At 42.7% G+C, this 12,296-nt stretch overlaps 1 protein-coding gene across 1 annotated transcript; it reads right to left on the reverse strand.

Moving 5' to 3' along the window:
- Positions 1 to 1,357: 1,357 nt before the first annotated feature.
- TMX1 (thioredoxin related transmembrane protein 1) lies at positions 1,358 to 10,105 on the reverse strand. The gene is made up of 8 exons (XM_062618513.1): positions 9,942 to 10,105; positions 9,705 to 9,820; positions 8,420 to 8,465; positions 7,764 to 7,892; positions 6,820 to 6,865; positions 6,639 to 6,740; positions 5,173 to 5,242; positions 1,358 to 4,460 (listed from the first exon to the last, which is right to left on the reverse strand). Exons 1-8 carry the CDS (start codon positions 10,070 to 10,072, stop codon positions 4,282 to 4,284), a joined length of 819 nt encoding a protein of 272 aa, XP_062474497.1. The 5' UTR covers positions 10,073 to 10,105; the 3' UTR covers positions 1,358 to 4,281.
- Between the last annotated feature and the right edge of the window lie 2,191 nt (positions 10,106 to 12,296).

Raw genomic sequence — 12,296 nt, forward strand, 5'->3', positions numbered from 1 at the left:
TTCCACCTTGTCCTATCCCTACAGGTCCTTGTCAAAAGCCCCTCTCCAGACTCCTTATTGGCCCCTTTAGGTACTGGAAGCCTGCTGGAAGGTCTTCCTTGATGGTCAGAAGCAAAATTCAGGGAAGAGCCAGAGATGACTTTGGTCAGGTCAAACCAAGGACTCCATCTTATGCAAGCAAGGAGATAGGGCAGTTGCAGGAGCTTTATTTCCTCTTTAAAGAAAAAAAAAATCTCAACATTGTACTTCATTGGTTCTGAACACTGAAACAATGCTGTAGCACACTAAATATTTTCCTTTCCCAGGCTGTGTTAAACTATTTATTTCCAACCCAATGCTAAGGCTTGCTTTAGCAATCTGGCAAACACCAACTGCCAGCTAAGCCTACAGTTGTTATTGTGTTTCTCATCAGGCTAGTTCCAACAACTTTCATTATCTAAATATGTCATTTTGAATTTTTGCTTGTGTCCTGTCCCCCTGCCCCACTTTAGACTGACTGTTATTTGCCATTATACATAACGTATTGAGTGGAAAAGTAGGGAAGCTAGGCTTGGGTAAGCATCCACTTAATTCCCCAGGCAATATATATGCCTTATTCCTGTTGGGAACTGCAAGAGTATTATTGCACTTGCCCAGAAAAGTATACACTATCAGACTGAAAACTGACAGGTTAAAGCTACCATGCTCTCAGTACTCACTCCTAAATAGAAGCGATAGAAGAAATAGCAAGGGAACAGGCAAGACAGACTCTCTGATGGCAAGTTTTGTACTGGACTGGCTGTTACTCAGTAGTGCTTTAAGCATACCCCATCTGGATTCAATCAACTCTTCAATAACACCCTTTCATTTCAGAACTCTGATAATTCCGAGTTAAACTTCCCGCTCCAAGATAAATTCACCAATGCTGACACCTTCAGCATGTAGTGGAGTCCATCTGTAGCCAAAATACATTTGCATGCATTTTATACAGAGAAGAGTTAAAAGAACTGAATTTTAAACATCATCTGTCAACTCCAGTCCACATTCCTTTTGCAGTACAAGATCCCATTTTATTACCATTGCTGTCCAAGCCTGGTATGCATGAAAGCTCCTTCCCAAACCATCTAACCAAAATGACATGTGGCCAGCTCACTCTACCATGAGGTACCCAAGCCAGTCTTAACTGAAAGCCACAAGTACCTCAGTGCCACTTTAGTTGGAAGTATTATTCAGACTGGTCCTTTAAAACAAAGACTATCACAGCTGATTTGTCAGCTATCGTGTTGCACCCACTTTCTTCCATGGAAATAGCTGCAGTTTTGCTTCGCTGCTAAACAGCAAGATACTACCTTAGAAAAACAAGACACAAACACAGGAATCCAAAGCTGGTGGTTATTTTTTACTTGAAGACTCTGAAACATTAAAAAAGGTATTTTTACAAATAATAAATTCTTTCTGGAATGAATCTAGACACGCTTAGACAAGGTGATGATATGGAAAGGGCAGTCTGACTTTTACAAAACTGGTATTCAAGCATCATCAATACACACAAAGGACAGGCTCTTATGCATATTTCATTGCAACCTTCACTCCACCTCAGTAAACATCTTTGGAATATAATTTTTACAAAACAAAGTAACTTAAATATTCACAGGACAAAACCATAGAAATATTACTAAAAATATGAGTGGTAAGACTTACAGAGACCAGCAAACAGAGGCTGCCTACGGGTAATCAAAAGGGAATTTGCTGAAGTTACACTAATCACAAGCATAGGTCTGCCACACAGAGGCTGGATTCCAACAGCTGGGAACACTCATGACTAAGAGGCAGTTTTGGAATTTGGTTACTTGCCTAAGGCAGGGAGGCAGTAAGAAAAGACAGGTGTGCAGAAGGCAAAGGCAAGGTAAATTAGTGCTAGAAGTTCTTGTTAAACCAGGAGTCTAGAAATACAGCAAGAGGTTGGTTGTTCTTTCAAAATCAGAAATTAGCCAAAGGGTATCAGTATTTACTTTCTATATTGCACAAACAGCTTTAAGAAACTGAAAAATTAGAAAGCCCTGCATTTGTAACAGCTACATTTAAATGCATTTCAAGCGGAGTTAGCCCATATAGTTCAGCTTTTAAAACAATTCAACACTTGTCCCTAAAAACACCATACAGCATTTGTGTTCCATCTTCAACCCCTCTCTAAACTAAATATTCCATTTTAGCAGACAGTGCTACTAGCTCTCCTTAGGATCTCACAGATTTATTGCTTTAGTGACAAAGGCTAAGATCTAAACTTTGAGGGAGATTAAGGCAATCCCACAAGACTGACACTTTAAGGGCGTTTCTGGCACACTGTGGTCTTCATTCAAACACCAGAAGATCGATATTTAAAACTGACAGGAACACTCACATTTTAATCAAAAGGACCCTTTCAAGCATCAGTTATATCAGTAATATATACCCCAGCACTGGAGTCATGAGTCATTCCAGAGCACCAATATTCAGGTAACAAAAATAAAGGAAAAGTTAAAGGAAGAAGTTCCAGGACATCTTACATAACTGATTCTTACTCATCCAATAACCTGTTGGAAGATTCACTCAGATTTTGGACAGCTGAATTACTTTCTCCTATTTATAACATGAATTACGATCTGTCAGATATACTTAACATTGCAACTTCCAAAGAAGCATTCAGGACTGACAAAGAACATGGCAGCTTTACAAGCCAATGCTGAATATTGTTCTGCCCAATATATCTTCATATCCCAGAGTTCATTACAAGCTCCTTGTCTGATGTTCTATATTCTTAAGTCACCAGGAGAGCCTTGCTTTAGAAAGCCAGGCTGCAGTGAAAAGATCAAGAGCATTTCTACATTTGTGGTCTTAATTACTCACAGTAGTTTACTATTGACACAGATTTATCAACTGCCAGTCCTGCAAACCCACTCAGGTGAACAATTAAGAAAACCAAACCTAAACAACTACAAACAAAACCAAACAAAAACCCCCAAATGCCTAAAAACCAAATAAACAAACAAACAAACAAAAAAAAAAACACAAAACCCCAAAACAGCAAGAATAGACTCATCTAAAAACCTCAGTATAAGGCTAACCCCTCCCTTGCAATACTTTGGACAAAAATTGACTATGGAAGACTTTTTATAAGCCATGTAAGATAACAGTGGTCCAATGCACAGATGCATTCTTTTTATTTCTATACAAAGTGAAAACAAATACCATACAGAAAACAGACTACAGATTGTTCCTTAAAGAATTAGGGTATATTGTTTCAAGATGGTTTTGTGAGACCTGAAAAGATGACTTTCTATAAAAGCAGCAGTTATTTCAACTTCATACTAAGAACAGCCTGACTGGTTTTGGAGTAAAATTTGACTAAGCAGAAATCACTGATGCTGTATTAAAAATAAGTAGAGTCCTACTGCCATCCAGAGGGATGACTGGATAGGATTTGCGCTCAGCAGAAAACCCTGTGTGTAAACTATTCCCATCTGAATCAGAGTCTTAGAGACAAGACTTCATAGTGCTATTTGTATTTTTCTTTTTTTTTTCTAGGAAAGACTTACTTTGCCAAGAAGCTCGTAATTTTCTACAGCCTTTTCTAAAAGAAATGGATGCAAATAGCAGGTTTCTGGTCAGGCAGAGAATCCACACTACACAGAGTGCTTTATGACAACTTCCATCTGGGAAGGTGGCAAAGACAAGCTCTCGAGCTTTTGTTCAGAGGGCAACTTCTGTTCCTCTAAATGATAGCAACTTTCATCTCTTTGGAAGAAGAAAGACTGAGGGGGTTGTAGCTCTCATTGTCATAGCAGAAAGCAATTTTTGTCACATTAAAAGCCTGGAACATGTCCCATAACTGAAGGAACTCTTCCCCCTCAGCATTTCTTAAGAGCACAGCTAGATAGACTTATACTGAGAAACCTTTCTGAATGCTTTAACAGCAAACAGGTTAGTGCATTTTCCTTGCTAATGTTCCCTAATGCAACAAGTACACTGGTTTACATTCTGTTAAAAAACAAACAAAAAATCCCTATAAAACAAGTCATTCAAGAAGCCACTTGCATTACTTCTCAGCACTTCTCTTCACACAGACACAAGTTTCAGCCATTTGCAACAGCATGTTTTACTTTTGATTACCTGATGCCAAAGATGCCCTTTTTTTCCCCCTGAATTCATGAAATGCATCATTACCACCATGACAGGAGTTATTCTTCTTTTCAAGCTAAAAGATTTGACACTTATTTCCTTCTCAGTTGGTGACTCAAACACTAATCCTGCATGCAAATAAAGCTAAGATTTATCCGTTGTGGCAGCAGTGATCACTGGGCGCTGCCTTACAGCATTTGGTGATGAGTTTCTGTCAGACACTTCTTTACCCTCGATTTCATCATCTGAGATATCTTCTTCGTCTGCTTCCTGTTCTTCATCCAGCTTTTTCAGCAGCTGAGCTGACTCTGGAGCTAGCTTTCCTTAAGGAGAAAGGAAAACATGCATACACAGATACCATTACCATGAGAAATGCACTTCAACATGGAGTTAAAGTGCATTTAACTTAATCCAGATGCACAAGATTTTGATGAACTTAATCCAAGTAGCACTTTCCGATATCAGTCACTTCAGCTACCACCTTACGTAGAATTGTTGCTAGCATGAAATTACCCCCACATCAAGCATTAAGAGATAACAGACTACGCAGACAAAGTAAAGAAAGATGAAGATTCCTCCAGCTTTGGTGGGGCAGGGAGGAAGTCATGTTCCTACAAACCATGACTTACGATTAGCTTAAAAAAAATCCCGAGACTAACCACAAACTGAATTACTTACCATCCACTATTCCTCACTTTGCCCCTATAAATTGTGCAACCCCCAGCTTTGCAACACAGAGCTCCACTCAAAACTTTTATCTCCCTGCACACATGGAATTTCGTATCTTGCAGTTATGAGCACTGTAAAAGCAATTTTCCATCTCCTAAAAAAAAAGGACTTTTTAAAAAATAGTTTAGCTTTAGCTAAATAGGGTTTATAGTGGATTTGTATTTTCTAAGGGCAAACAGCTGCAAGTGTAAACTTCTACACTACATCTCACATCCTGCAGACACAAGTTACATACTAGTACTTATTAAATAACATTTAGCAAATAACATTCAGCTTCACAGAATTAGTCATATACAGCAAGCTTACTTGAGTGAGGGTATTGTGGCGGTCTGTATTTTTTGGATGGACAGATACAGTCTGCTAAGAACACAATTATCTGAAACCAAGGAAAACATGTTTAAATCTCCAGACATCCCACACATGAGATCATGAAATTCTTTAGGTTGGAAAGGACCTTTAATATCACCAAGTCCAACAGTTATAACCCAGCACTGCCAAGCCCACCACTAAACTATGTCCCTAGGTACTACATCTACGTGTCTTTTAAGTACCTCAAGGATGGTAACTTCACCACTTCCCTGGGCAGCCTGTTCCAACAACTGACAAACCTTTTTGTGAAGACTTTCCCAATATCCAACTTTTTGGGTTTTGGCAACCCTTTTGTTGAAGCCACTGGCCACCTTGGCTATTTGAGCACACTGCCACCTCATACTCAGCCAACTGTAGACCAACACCCCCAGGTCCTTTTCCATCAAGCAGCTTTCCAGCCACTCTGCCCCAAGCATTTCAAGGGGTTGCTGTGGCCCAAGTGCAGGACTCAGCACTGAGCCAGTTGAACCTCATACAGCTGGCCTCAGCACATTGATCCATCCTGTCCAGATCCCTCTGCAAAGACTTCCTGCCCTCAAGCACACCAACACTCCCACCCAACCTGGTGTCTTCTGTGAACTGACAGAGGGTTCACTAGATCCCCTCATTCAGAGCACTGATAAAGACATTAAACAGATCTGGCCCCAAACACAGGGGAACACCACTTGTGACTTAACTCCACTTCCCACCACACTTCAGGGCTGGCCATCCAGCCAGTTTTTACCCAGCAAACAGCACACCCCTCCAAGCCGGTTTCTCCAGGAGAATGCTGTGGGAAATGGTGTTAAAAGCCTTACTAAAGTCCAGGTAGACAACATCCACAGCCTTTCCCATACCTACTAAGCAGGTCACCTTGCCGTAAAAGGAGATCAGGTTAGTCAAGCAGGACCTGCCCTTCATAAAGCCATACTGACTGGGCCTGATCACCTGCACATGTCCTGTACATGCTACGGGACAGCACTCAGGATGATCTGCTCCATAAAATCCCCCAGCAACAAGGTCAGGCTGACAGGTCTGTGGTTTCCCAGGTCCTCCTTCAACCCCTTCTTGTAGGCAGGTGTCACATTCGCTGACCTTCAGTCAGCTGGGACCTCTCCAGTGAGCCAGAACTGCTGATAAATGATGGGAAGTAGCTCAGTGAGCACTTCCACCACCTCCCTCAGCACCCCTGGGTGGATCCCACCTGACCCCATAGACCTGTGCGTGTCTAAGTAGTGTAGCAGCTCACTGACCATCTCCCCTTGGATTATGGGGGCTTTGTTCTGCTCCCCGTCCCTGTCTTCCAGCTCAGGGGGCAGGGTACCCCAAGAAAAACTGGCTTTACTATTAAAGACTGAAGCAAAGGCGACATTAGCATAATACATAACAGTCACAAGCCAATCTCTTTCAAGTTTTTCACTTACAAGTCCCAGTATCAGTCCTGAGAATAGAGTTGCCAACGCAAACACAGCATACGAGCCCCAGACTGGTATTCCAACATTTTCTGTTAAATAATTATGGCAGTGCTGAAATAAAAGACAAGATAATCATTTCAAGAATAGCTGAATATCATGTGTTCAGATAAAATGAGCTCTAAGCACATACCCTGATCCACATTGACAACTGGAACAAAGCTGACATACTGCTCATCCTGAAACAAATCAGAAAAGTAACTGAAGACATCTGCAAGCCAGTCACATATCCACATCTTCTGATTTGCCTGACTGGTCATTATTTCATCCCAAGTTGAACAATTTTCTGCTCATGTCTGGTTTCTCTTCTAACTAATTTATCTTCAGTTATGTCTTTTAATTCAATAAACACTCATTCCCCATGAGATGCTGATGTTGGTACCAAAAGTTTGTTTCAAGGTTCTACACAGGGACAACCACAAGCTTACTAACTTTCTTAACTTGTATCTGCTGACATATGAATTTCAATTACTTTTATGTTCTAAGTTATATTTGGACAAACAATCTGAGAAGCAGCTAGAACTCTATTCAAGATATTAAGAACTAAGCATCTGAAGATTTTATTAAAACAACCTATTAAAAAAATAAATCAGGTTATATAAAAACTGACACTTAAGTTCAGCTATATTTTACATACCAGTGAAAAAGACCAGGCTATCTGCCAGTATATCCTGCTGTATCTGACATTTTCCTGTTACTATGAAACTTCAGCATTATGTATTCACTGTCTCTAAAGGAAAGGAGAATTTGAAACATTAAGCCAACTTAACTTGATGAGTGAGCAGCAGAAGCAGCCTGCATACTGCTTCAGTATGCACAGAAATGGGACTGGATCAGTACACTTCTAACTTATTAATCCTAAAATTAGTACCCTGTTTCACATAGAGTAGAGGGGGAGAATCATCTCCCTCAACCTGCTGCTGAAGGAGGCATGACACTCACCTATCACATTCACAGGCTAATCAGCAGCTCGGCACTGATGCATAAGCTGATAATAAGGAGGCAGCACCAGGTGCAGCACCTAAGGACCTATCCCAGCACATCCAACAACAAGTTATGATAAAAATCAAAACTTACAGGAAAGAGGAAGGACCAAACCACGATGAAACTGGTTCAATAGATTTCCATTCCTGGTCACTGATGAAATTTATGAAATCAGATTTAGTTCTTGCACCCTGGTACCTTCTGAACTCCCCATCTTTACAGCTGTAAAACAAACAAAACAAGTCCTTTATTTTACATAGTCCAAGCATACAGCATTTGCTTCCACTCAGCATCACCCCTCCCATCACCTTGCCCTGGATCTTAGTTTTAGTTTGCCTTAGATTATATTGGCTCTAAAATGTTTTCCAAAACTGCTGACTACAGGTATTTCTACAATCTTGATTCCACATGCATTTGCTCAATACATGGTTATCTAGGTTGTGATTCCATAATGATCTTCCTAATGCACTTGCCACATAACTGCACTAAGATCAACCTACCGAGAAATAAAGATTGCAAAATGAAAACACCCGTAAGGAGATAGGATAAATAAGGCCTGAAGGAAAACAAAAAACATCAGCTGGCAGTTTAAACCACGACACAAGGTCAGAGTAGGTAAGACAGTGGCTGTCCATGTGTAACGTAACTCACATTCTTAAAAAGCACGGGAAGTCTCATTTATTTGTCCCAGTAAAAAGTGGGGAAAATATCCTCTCTCCTCCAAGAAATCTGCTGCATTTCATACTTACTGATAGATGGTAGGAAGAGCTGTTATGACAAATCGTCCACTTAATCCTGTAAGAAAAGTTATTTTTCAGAATTGCAGAGCACACTTACATATTAGGCAAGAAATGCCTAATTATACACCAAAATAAAAATGGCTCCTGCCCCACGTATCAATATTTAATTGTGATCAAACACAAACTTGTGCATATAAAAGTACTGCACACAGTCTAAAAGTCCTGAACAAAGAGCTACAAAGTTTCCCCATGGAGAAGAGATGTCCAAGGATAACTGTTTTACTTGACAATTTTAGCTGTAGCTCTTGAGAGATGCTCTCCTTTTCCCACACGATCTGCAATCTCCAGCATTTGCAGAAAATAATCCAAGTGAGGCAAGTTTCAAAAGTTATGGGAAGAAGTTACAAAAGTTACTTCAAAGAACCACATCAACATGGAGAAGGTAATTTTTACAAACACCACACAGACAGAAAGGCAATTCAGATAAGTGAACTTCATCTGCAGGAACAAGGCGAGGTACTACCACAAGGAAAGCTAAAACCACATTTTTGCTCTGTATGATGCTTAAAAAGTACAGCCAAAAATCCCCTTGAAACCCTCCAAAATCACTCTTCAGAGAAATTTGCTTGTTCCCTTATGCAGTTTTTAGTATACATCCAGCAATATGCCTTCAGTAGAATCACAGAATCATTTACAATTATGAAATTATGCCAAAATGAAAAGCTTCCCAAAACAACTCAATTTTCTGTCAGTTTGAGCTATTCTTTTCCTTTAACATTTGCTAAGATATTGAAGGAGTCCTGGAAAGCCTTTTTGATTCTGTTTACTGCAAAGCTATGATTTTAAAACATGCATGGAAAAAGCACATTAAAAAAAAAATTTTGAAACTGTAGTTGCCTATGAAACATTAAGTGATCTTTAACTTAGAACCCTAGAATGGTTTGGGTTGGAAGGGACCTTAAAGCTCATCCAGTTCCAACCCCTGCCATGCACAGGGACACCTTCCACTAGACCAGGTTGCTCCAAGCCCCGTCCAACCTGGCCTTGAACGCTGCCAGGGATGGGGCAGCCACAGCTTCTCTGGGCAACCTGTGCCAGTGCCTCATACTTCAAATTTCCTATTAATCCTATTTCCTTAGGGCATACACACTTTGCCCCGGCTTCAAGACTTTCTCCTTGGTTTCTGACTGGGGTTAAACCGCTACACCCTTGCACCAGGCACTCCACGAGCAATGGGAAGCCCGAAGCCCCGGAGAAGACCTCAGGAACCACCGTCCCCGCCAGCCCTTCTCACCCGGCTGCTCCGTGACATCCACTTTGGCGATGTTCACTTCCAGGTCCTCGCCCCACTCAGCAAACTTCTCCCACTCGGGCTGCAGGTTCTGGCAGGCGGGGCACCAAGGGGCATAGCTGGAGGCAGCACAACTCCGTCACTGAACAGCACCGCCCGGTCCCACACGGCCTCAGAGCTGGCCGCGGAGACGCCCCTCGTACCCTCCCCGTCAGCCCGAGCGACCCGCTCCCGACTCACAACTCCACCATCCACTCTCCGTGCAGCAGCTCCCGCCACATGCCGTCCGACAGCACCTTCACCGGGCTCCGCTTGCCGTGTGCGGCCGCCGCCAGGCACAGCAGAGCGCACAGCCACCCTGCCGCCGCCATCTTGCCCCGTGCTGACTTCCGCCTTCCACGGAGGCGGAAGAAGAGGAGGGAGCCAATCGCGCCGCGTCCCTCCTCGGCACGTCACATCTGGCTCCGCCCCACGCACGCGCTCAGCGCCGTGAGGGCGTGGCGCTGGCTCCGGGCCCGGCTCCGGCAGTACGGAGCGGTGAGGGAATGGATGTGTTCCTGCCGCGCTGTGCCGGGCTCTGTGCGCACCACGAGTTCCCCTCTCAACGCCATTCCATATCCACGTATTTAAGTCCCAGCTCTCCTCAGCCCCCTCCCCTGTGTGCTGCTGACCTCCTTCGCCTGCGCTAGGTGCAGAATTACCCCTCTCCTCAGGGGCTGAGCGATCCTGCTGTGGTTTCGGTTCTTCACACGCAAGAAGCGGTGCCGTTCCCTTTTGGAGGTACAGCGAGAGAAGATGCCATCAGCGTAGAAGCCAGCTCATTTCCAGACTGCTCTTCAGATCACAGGGCCAGCCCCAGTAGATGCTTGATTAGATTCTGCTGCTTCTACCATCATACCCATTTTCATAAGAACATTGTGGAGCTGCAGCTTGGCAACATTTGGCAGGACGTGCCAAAGGCCTGTTCCTGAAGCAAGGGTGGCTGAACTACCAAATTCCCAGTTTCTGATCCAAATAAGGGAAAAGTGAGATACACCCAGAGACACACAAGTGAGAATTAGCATTGCATGAGGCAAGCCTCCTGCTTCCCTAGCTTCAGTCTCAAACAGCTGAACTGATTTTAGCAGGAACCTGCTAGAATATTGGTTCTGAGGCAGCAGGGTAGCCTGGAATACATCAGCAGGCATGATTCCAGCTCAGGAGAAATGAGACTGAAAGCAGGGGCTTGGAGTGGGGAATATTGGGCAGCCAGAAATGTAGGTGTTGCTACTTCTGCTGCTGAAAGCATTTCAGTGCAAAAGATACACAAGCCATAGAATATAGTGCAAACCGCGTGTATAAAGAGACCAAAGTGCTATCTTGCACACTCAACTGCAGAGCCAGACACAAAGGGACCATCACATGCCTTCCAAGTATTTATTTACTCCAGAATGATCCAGATGTGAAACCCTGCAGACCTGCTGGGTTTACATCACTTTGCACCAATCTGAAAGTTGCTCTTGGTTCCAGAAAACAGTAAATACTGTGCTGACTGGAACCTCTTTGCTGTATTTTAGTGACAAGAAACCTGTTGCCCTGAGGCCAGCACAGGAGCCTGCCTAAAAGCGTCCAAAGACATACTGAGGAAAATGGTATGTTTTCTTGTAAAATGTCACTTTTGTGAGAGGAAGGCCTGTGCAGGTGTTTTTGCTCTGATTTAGGGCTCCTTCAGGCATGACAGAAAACAAGCCATATTTAATGCAGTCAATAAGAACATTACTTTTAAAACCAAAAATAATTCTTTCAGACAGATAACATAATCTGTAACACACCCATTACTTCACTGCTATCAGATATTTCATTGTGAGATGCAGTTCATGACACTCTGGAAGATTATGTTGGATTATTATATCCGATCAGGTTAGATTATCTTCCTGGGTAGTGATTTTGCCATTTAATGCTCCTAGGCTCAAGAAGAAAGGAGCTGGTAGGTGTCTACTCTAAATAAAGAGTAGCTTCAAAGGCATACCAACCTTCCTATGGAGACAGTGTGAAAGACGGTGAAAAGTATGACTTCATACCTCCTGCACGTGGTTCCAGGAAGTATTTTAAGGGTAATGACTGCTGTGAATTACTTTTACTCTCTGTTATTATTACATTGACATTGTCTCACTTCTTTATAAAGTTTTGAGGCATTTGAGAACAAGAAAGAACAAGCCTTGACCATATCTTTTATGCATTCTTTCTCCAGCCCATTTGTCTTGGCCCTCGCAGGCAGACTGGAGAAATGTCCACCTGATCTTTCAATGTTTACAGAAGAATAAAGAGATTTAATAACCAGACAACCAAACTAGCTAACTAACAAAAAACATGGTTTTTGTTGCGTCAAAAGGAGTGTGACCAGCAGACTGACAGAGGTGATTCTCCCCTTCTCCTGCTATCGTGAGACCCCATATGCAGTACTGCATCCAGCTCTGGGGCCCCCAACATAAGAAGGACGTGGACCTATTAGAGTGAGTCCAGAGGAGTCCAGAGGAGGCCATGAAGAGGGCTGGCGCATCTCTGTTCTGGAGACAGGCTGAGAGAGCTGGCTTCAGCCTGGAGAAGAGAAGGTTC

This window comes from Pezoporus occidentalis, unplaced genomic scaffold, assembly GCF_034315485.1.
Source record: "Pezoporus occidentalis ecotype Australia unplaced genomic scaffold, CSIRO_AGI_Poc_V1 ctg200, whole genome shotgun sequence".
Classification (NCBI taxonomy): domain Eukaryota; kingdom Metazoa; phylum Chordata; class Aves; order Psittaciformes; family Psittacidae; genus Pezoporus; species Pezoporus occidentalis.

Excerpts from the sequence above, each read along its gene's own strand:
- TMX1 (XM_062618513.1), bottom strand. The coding sequence starts at position 10,072 with ATGGCGGCGGCAGGGTGGCTGTGCGCTCTGCTGTGCCTGGCGGCGGCC. Across the intron at positions 7,893-8,419 it reads GCTCTTCCTACCATCTATCA|CTGTAAAGATGGGGAGTTCA; the intron begins GTAAGTATGAAA and ends TTTGTTTTACAG. Across the intron at positions 4,461-5,172 it reads GCCACAATACCCTCACTCAA|GAAAGCTAGCTCCAGAGTCA; the intron begins GTAAGCTTGCTG and ends TTTCTCCTTAAG.